Source organism: Eschrichtius robustus, chromosome 6 (assembly GCF_028021215.1).
Source record: "Eschrichtius robustus isolate mEscRob2 chromosome 6, mEscRob2.pri, whole genome shotgun sequence".
Taxonomy (NCBI): Eukaryota; Metazoa; Chordata; class Mammalia; order Artiodactyla; family Eschrichtiidae; genus Eschrichtius; species Eschrichtius robustus.
This window is the reverse complement of record NC_090829.1, coordinates 62,246,753-62,254,930: the sequence shown is the minus strand read 5'-3', so window position 1 is coordinate 62,254,930 and position 8,178 is coordinate 62,246,753. Positions and strand designations below refer to the sequence as shown.

The window sequence follows — 8,178 nt, the reverse complement described above, 5'->3', positions numbered from 1 at the left end:
AGTTATCCTATGATATATTCTAGCACTCTTATGATTTCATCTTTTATATTTAATCTTTTATCCATTTGGAACTTATTTTGGTGTTAGGTATGAGGAGTGAGTAGGGATTCAACTTTTTTTCCCCCATAGGGCTTGCCACTTGTCCCAATACCACTCTTAAATTATTGAGTCTTAAAATCTAGAATGAATGTTGAATTTTATCAAAGACCTAGTAAGCATCTATTAACATGATACAATTTTTTCTCTTTTAAACTATTAATAAGATTAATTAGTTATATTAATATTGAGTCTTCTTACATTTCTGTAAAAAACCTTAATCATGGTGTATTACTCTTTCCATATGCTACCAGATAGTTTAGTTAGTAATATACTTGGGATTTTTCCATTAATATTCATAAGTGAAGAAATTGGACTATAGTTTTGTGTGTGTGTGTGTGTGTGTGTGCTATCTTTGTTAGATTTTGGTGCCAATGTTATGCTCACCTCATAAGATTTTGGAGGACTTCCAATTTTTTCTGTGCTCTGGGTCAGAATTACTAGCATTGGGGTCAACTACTATTTACCATTTTGGTGGAGTTTCCTTGTGAAACAAGGTGAGTCACATGCTTTGGGGATGGAGGTGAAGGTGGAAATGAAGGCAGTAGGAACGATAGGTCTTTGATAATATTCTCTTGTTCTTCTGTGGTAATGGTTTAATTAGATTTTCTATCTCAGGGTCTATTTGGGTAAACTGTATTTTCTTATCTTGAAGAGCATCCATTTCATCCAGGTTTTCAAAGTTTATTTGCTTAAAGTTGAGCAAAATAGTCTCTTACAAATTTATAATTTTTTTCTATACCTGCACCTTTTCCCCACTTACCTTTTTTTTTCTTTTTAATCATAGCAAGTGTGCATTTCTCCCCTTTACTTCTGATTAGATTAGTTAACTTTTTTTTTTTATTGACTTATTTTCTGAACTTCTGGACTTAGTGCTTCGATATTAGTTTTCTTAATTCATTTATTTCTTTTTTTTTAATCTTTACTGCTGTATTATGCTTTATTTATGTATTTTTTTCTAACCCTTAAATTGGATGATTAATTTACGTTCACTATAATTTTCCTATAAGCCCGGCTTTAGTTAAATCAAATAAGCATATATATGTAGTGTTTTCAGTACTTTTGTTTTCTAGATATTCTGCAATTCGGTTTTGACTTCCTCCTTTCCTCAACAGTCCGTTAAAACACTTTTTTAAAAGCTCAGGGTGGTTTTAAACTTTAAGTTTATTTTTAGTTATTTATTTTATTTTATCCATTCTTGAGATCACTAGAGAATTTTATCTTGCTCTCCACCCCATTTGACTTTTTCCCCATAACTCTGCCTCGCCCACTTCCTTGCGGCTTTAATAATAATGGTCAGGAGCAGTGTTCCAGAACGAAGGAACGCCGAGGGCCAAGGGAAGAAACGGCGATCCGAGTCCAAGGAAGGCTGAGGACATAGCCGACCCCTCCTCCGGTTGGCGCAAGGGGCGGAGGGAGCGGGGACGTCGGAGGGAGCGGGGACCGCACGTCCGCGGCACGCGTACCGACTGGCCAATCGCCGCCACCCAAGCCCTGCTCTGTTCTTTGATTGTTTTGGTGGAGACGCCCCCACCGCCCTTCGGTTCGCCTATTGCTTGGCTCTGACCTGGACGGTGGCCGGCGGAGGACAACAGGCTAGCAGAACGGAGGCAAGGTTTTGCAGTGAGTGGGACACAGCTGCTGTGTCTAAGCGTCGGAGAGTGACGGGGCTGCCCGGTCATGGCGGCGGCCTCTGCGTTGTCGGTCCTGCTGGTGGCGGCGGAGAGGAACCGATGGCAGCGAGTCCCGAGTTCGCTGCTGCCGCCGAGGTAACGGCGGGTGGAGGGGCGGTGGATCAGTGTCGGGGCCGGGGGTGAATGGATTCGTGCGGCGTGTGAAAGGCGCGGAGGGACCGAGGGTAGAGGGGGAGGAGGGGAGGACGGAAGAAAAACTCCAGACCAGTCCGGGGGAGGTTCTGCTTTCAGTCTCGGCATCGGGAGGGAGACACACACTTTCTTCTCCCTTCCACACATCCAGCCTTCGGCATTCTGCCCATTTCTGTGGAGTGGGGGAGGGGTGGAGCTGGGCCTGCCGTCTCCATGCTCCCTTCGCCATAGGGGCAAGAATAACGCTTGTACAGCTCCTAACTATTAGCACTATGTTTTCACTGCATTCCCTCTTTGGGGAGCGTTGTTATGATCCCGCTTCTGGTGAAGTCCGAAGGGGTCAAAGACTTGCCCTAGTTTACACTAGTGCCAAGAAATGGCGCCAGGATGCTAAAGACTCTTGGAGTTCTTTCCCTTTGCTGAAATGAATCAAGTTAACAAAAGCAAATTTGTCTTCGGAGAGCTGAGAGGTTTTGTCAACAGCTTTGTACACACATTTGAACAAAGCTATCAGATGACTCACTCTAACTAACCTGACTCCAGATCAGTTTCAGATTTTAAGCTTCGGAGGCAATTACTGGCAGTGAAGACACCCTCAGGTTTCCAGGTAGCAAGCTTCTTTAGCTTCTTTTGCCTTCTCTTCCCTCCTCCTCCATCATTCTGGAAACATAGTATATAGCTTAGTGCTGAAGGGCACAGACTCTGCACTCAGAAGGCAGGGGTCTCAGCTTTGCTACTCTGGGTGTGTGAGTAACCTTGAGAAAGTTACTTATTATCCTCAGTGCTTCAATTTCTTTACCTAGGAGGAGGTGATGATACTATCCCTAGAAGAGATAATACTAGTGCCTTAGACTGTGCGAATTAAATGAATTAATGTTAATGTAAAGAGGCTTAAACAGAATCTGATGCATATGAATCAATCCATAGATGTAGCCTTTGCAGACTCAATAATTTGTCTTAAGTTTTTTTAATTGCTTTTATTATCCAAAAGTTATTGTATGGATGTAGATTTTCAGTTACTTAATTGTAGCAGAGCAAAATATGACAGTTGATGAAAGCAATGTTAGTGCTCTTCTTTTTCTCCTGATTTTTCTTTTCTTAGGTTTCCAGGGCTCTTCAGGATATTACACAGACTCATTTTCTCTCACTTCCCTCTCTCTCTCAAATCTTAGCTATTATGTATAGAACCATTCTCAAGTGGTTGTCACCCTGGAAAATGTTAGAGTTGTTAATGGCATGTAGAATTAAAATCTTATCAGTATATAGGGTGTTTACATGTCTTTTTATGTCATGATTTTGTAGTAACTCAGCAAAGAAATCTAGTCTAGTGGTGGAATTTTAAAAACGAGGAGAAACTGGTATAGAAATTCTTGAATCGGTGGAATAATCTCATGGAAGCAACTTCTTAATGTTTAAGCCATTTTAAATTGTAGTGTAGATAATGGTGAAAAATGGAATAGACCAATCAGAACATCACTGGGATAGAAGATTATAGTTAAGTGGTGTGTATGTGGGAGGTGGTTGTCTCTTGGTTTTCACTGGAAAATGGCAGAAGAAAACTTTAGTTCAGCAATGTCCTTAAAACCGAATAAGAGTCTTAAGTTGGATTTACCAAGAAGCAGCCATTTTATAGACACATTGCCCGGGACAGGCCTTGAATCTTACCGGTAAGCTTATCTGAAGATTGTGATAGGAAGATGCTGTGATCCCCACCTCCCCATTGAAGATCAAGAAAGCGAGGTCAGTTGATTGGAAAGATGTGGGAAAGCAGTAGCCTCCTGAGAAAACCATCTTGTGGAACTCAAGTGCCTAAGCTGTGGGTCTTCCCAGGACATTTTATTTAATAAAATGGAATAGAACAGGAACTATCGAAACATAGGGGAAATTTTCTTTCATGAAATTTCTGTGTGTGTACTGGCTTGTGAAGTCAAACATAGTTTTTACTTTGGGTTCTGGTGAAAAAAGTTTGAAAACAAGCTGAACTGGATGATCTTGAAGTACCTTGGCTTTCTAATTGTCTCTGACTCCGTGGTCATTTGTCAGCCTCAGGAATGAGCCGGTTAGGTGATCTGGTTCAAGGACACTTAGTACCGGGGAGAACAGCCAGAACTGTAACTTTTGATTTCTAGATTCGTTTTCTTCCCACAAAGTAAATCTTATTGAATCACTCTGTAGGCTTAAGGTTTAAATGTAACTAAAGTCATATCTAGACTTGGTTGCAAGTTTTTAAAAATTGAGATTCTTTTGAGAGAACAATGACAGATCTTACATATTCTGTTTAATCATAATTCCATTTGGATTCATTTTATAGGGGATGGACTTGGAAGCAAAGAGCCATGAAGTATGCCACTACCACAGGTACTGACACCCTCTTCTATTTGGCCTTGTTTCAGGTTATGAAGTAAGAAAGGGAAATGTTTAATTATTTAATGTGTGCATAATAGAATTAGTTTTTATATACTTTTGAAGTTTGGGATTTTCATGATTACTTTCTTAGTATTGAGTCAATGGTTTTCACCTCTTATGTTAAATCTCTTGCTTTTGAGTCTAAAATATATAGGTAAATAGTTAAGGACATTTTATATTTATGTTGTTATTTGTTTGACCCTCTTTAGTGTATTGAAGTGAAGAAGCATAAATATGATGGTCTAAATCAGTGCTTGAAAACAGTTCTTTCAAGTAGCAGGAATTTTTTTTTTTGTTCAAATAAAATGTTACGTGGAGTTCCCAACTGTAAACATTTAAAAGTGTAACTTCCGGTTGACTGAGTGTAGCCCCCTCCTCCAACATATACATGCATGCTTCACCCTAGCACCCCTTGTGACAGCTTGGGCTCTATAGATCCCTGTTGAAAAACATAGTTTTTTGTTTGTTTGTTTGTTTTTTATAATGATGCTGAGCTTTTTTTCTTTTTTAAAAAAATATTTTTTGGCTGCGTCGGGTCTTAGTTGCGGCACGCAGGATCCTTCATTGCGGCGCATGGGCTCCTTGTTGTTGTGCACAGGCTTCTCTCTAGTTGTGTCACGCGGGCTGCAGAGCACGCAGGCTCAGCAGTTGTGGCGCGCGGGCTTAGTTGCCCCGTGGCATGTGGGATCTTAGCTCCCCGACCAGGGATCGAACTGGCATCCCCTGCATTGTAAGACCGATTCTTAACCACTGGACCACGAGGGAAGTCCCGAAAAACATACTTTTTAAATTATATAAAACTTTATTTTTTGAGAAAAATAAATATTATAAACTGTCAAAAACATTTATTTCATGTGTGATGATGGAAGTGTATTTTATTTATTAATACAATAACATGTCCTATGACACTGATGCCAGTGAACTGGTGCAGTATTCATTTATATTGCAAGAACCACACACCCCTGTGTACAGAGGGATAGAGGCAGTGGAGCAGAGTGATGAAGAGCTCACATTCTGGAGTGAAGCTAACCTGGGTTCAAATCCTGGAGCTACCATTTTTTTTAGCTCTATGATTTCAGGAAAGCAGTATCTCTTTCAATCTTAATATCTTCATTTTTTAAATTGAGATAATAATAATAGCCTCTACTTCACAGGATGACTGTGAGGATTTAAGTCCAAGTTGAGTCTTCAGCAGAGGACCTGGGGCATAGAAAATCGGTATTAAAGTTTAGTTATTATTAACTGTGCTTTTTTTTTTTTTTTAGCTATTGTAATTTGATCTTTGACATAACAAAGCATCTTTTAATTTTATTTTAAATTGAAGAAGCTGAGTAAGAATTTATGTTAATAAGAGTATCTTGAATTTCATGACTTCTAAAGGCTTATTAACAGCTCTCCCTGATCTGATCACACTGGCATTGATTCTAATCGAGGTCAAAATGGAAAGGCAGCAGAAACTAACACACCACTGTAAAGCAATTATACTCCAATAAAGACGTTTAAAAAAAAACAACCCACAATGAGGGGGTACTTCCCTGGTGGTCCAGTGGTTAAGACTCAACACTCCCAATGCGGGGGGCCCAGGTTTGATCCCTGGTCCGGGAGCTAGATCCTGCATGCATGCCACAGCTAAGAGAGCGCATGCTGTACCTAAAGATCTCGCACACCGCAGCAAAGGATCCCGCATGCCACAACGAAGATCCTGAGTCCCGCAGCTAAACCCGGTGCAGCCAAAACAAACAAACAAACAATAGCTGCAGCCAAAACAAACAAACAAACAAACAAAAAAAAGAAAGGCAAAGAAGATAACTTGGTTTACCCAGAGAGACAATCTACAATAAAGACAATAGAGACACTATAAGTTAAAGTGACCCTATCTCTGCCAAGGTCTAACTTTACCCTACACAAGTAGCAACATCTACAAATATTGGACATTGAAAAGAAATGCACTGATATTAGCTAAAATGGTTATTTGAGGCTTTGTTATACTGATTTTACCAAAACAAATGTTTATAACCTAGTTAATATCATAGAATATTTACATTTGGCTCTCTAGTATCCATAGGTGCCGCATCTGCAGGTTCAACCAGCCAAGGATCAAAAATATTTGAAAATTCCAGGAAGTTTCCAAAGCAAATCTTGAATTTGCTGTGCACTGGCAACTATTTATATAGCATTTACATTGTACTTACAACTATTTATGTAGCATTTTTTTAAAAATTAATTATTTATTTATTTTTGGCTGGGTTGGGTCTTCGTTGCTGTGTGCGGGCTTTCTCCAGTTGCGGCGAGCAGGGGCTACTCTTCCTTGCGGTGCACGGGCTTCTCATTGCAGTGGCTTCTCTGTGTTGCAGAGCATGAGCTCTAGGCACGTGGGCTTCAGTAGTTGTGGCACATGGGCTGAGTAGCTGTGGCTCACGGGCTCTAGAGCACAGGCTCAGTAGTTGTGGTGCATGGACTTAGTTGCTCTGCGGCATGTGGGATCTTCCCGGACCAGGGCTCGAACCCATGTCCCCTGCATTGGCAGGGAGATTCTTAACCACTGTGCCATCAGGGAAGTCCCTGTAGCATTTATATTATATTAGGTATTATAAGTAATCTAGAGATGATTTGAAGTAAACTGGAGGGTGTGGGTAGGTTATATGCAAATAGTACACCGTTTTATATAGTATTAGTATTTATGCATCTGCGGGTTTTGGTGTCTGCAGGGGTCCTGGAACCAGTCCCCCATGGATACTGAGGGACAACTATATTTTGCATTCTCATTCCTTAATTCCCCAGTAACATTTGTGTATGGTTTTCATGGTATTTTAAACAGGACGAAACATTACCAAGGTCCTCATTGCAAACAGAGGAGAAATTGCCTGCAGGGTTATACGAACAGCCAGAAAAATGGGCGTACAGTCTGTGGCTGTTTATAGTGAGGCCGACAGGAATTCCATGCATGTTGACATGGTACGTTGTTAAAAACTGGAAGTCAAATTTTGTAAGTGATCGTATTTGTTTATTGTGTCAGTATTTTACTTCTTTGTTGACAGCTTATATTTGCTAGTATTAACAATGTCTAAGTAGGTAAGTTCAAACTGCTCACTAAAAATTTATCTTGGGAACCTTTTCCAAACGTAACACCAGTGGAACTACACTGTGTGCCTAGTGGTGTAGTTGACTTCTAGGCAAGGTCCTGTCTCATCAAGGATTGGTTAAAACGGTTCAGAGAATGTGGCTGGCCCACAGATCACACTGTCAGTGGCGCACATCCAGATCCCTGATGTACCAGGAGAAGGATCGAGGTCAGTCTTAGCAACTACCAGTTACTGGCCAAGGGATCTTAGACAAGTCATTTAATGTTTCTGAGCCTTGACTTAACTGTAAAATTATGACAAGCTTCACCTGGGCATTCCACACTGCCACTTTTCCCTTGAATTCTGTGCAGGGACTATCTCAAACCAGTTTTGCTCCATTCCAACCTCTGACTCTCCCTCTACCACCTATTCTCAGCAGATGATCTCGAGTCACAGAGGACATAGCACTGAGCTTCCTGCCACAGAATCTGCTCGCTGCATCTGCATCTGTCCTCTTCCTATCCAAGGCTAGTTGTCTTCCTGTGCTGTGGAGTCCTTTTCCTCTCCCCTGTTAAGAATCTTCCATTTTCTTCTTTTCTCACTGTATACTGTCACTCTAGATCATATCATCAACTGCTGTGGCTTTGCTGAAAACTTCCAAATGTCTATTTCTAGCCCAGACTTTCTTTTGAACATGATACATGTCTATCCAGCCTCCCACTCAACACCTCCACCTGGATGGGCACCAAATCAATATGTCTGAAATTGAACTCATCACCTTTCATCTG

At 40.8% G+C, this 8,178-nt stretch overlaps 1 protein-coding gene across 1 annotated transcript in view; it reads left to right on the top strand.

Annotated features, from left to right (window-relative positions):
- Positions 1 to 1,649: 1,649 nt before the first annotated feature.
- MCCC1 (methylcrotonyl-CoA carboxylase subunit 1) overlaps positions 1,650 to 8,178 on the top strand; it is a 63,520-nt gene continuing 56,991 nt past the window's right edge. The window contains exons 1-3 of the mRNA XM_068546302.1: positions 1,650 to 1,865; positions 4,234 to 4,280; positions 7,147 to 7,283. Of these exons, the coding sequence (XP_068402403.1) occupies positions 1,777 to 1,865; positions 4,234 to 4,280; positions 7,147 to 7,283 (273 nt within the window). The 5' untranslated portion in view covers positions 1,650 to 1,776. The remainder of the gene's footprint in view (positions 1,866 to 4,233; positions 4,281 to 7,146; positions 7,284 to 8,178) is intronic.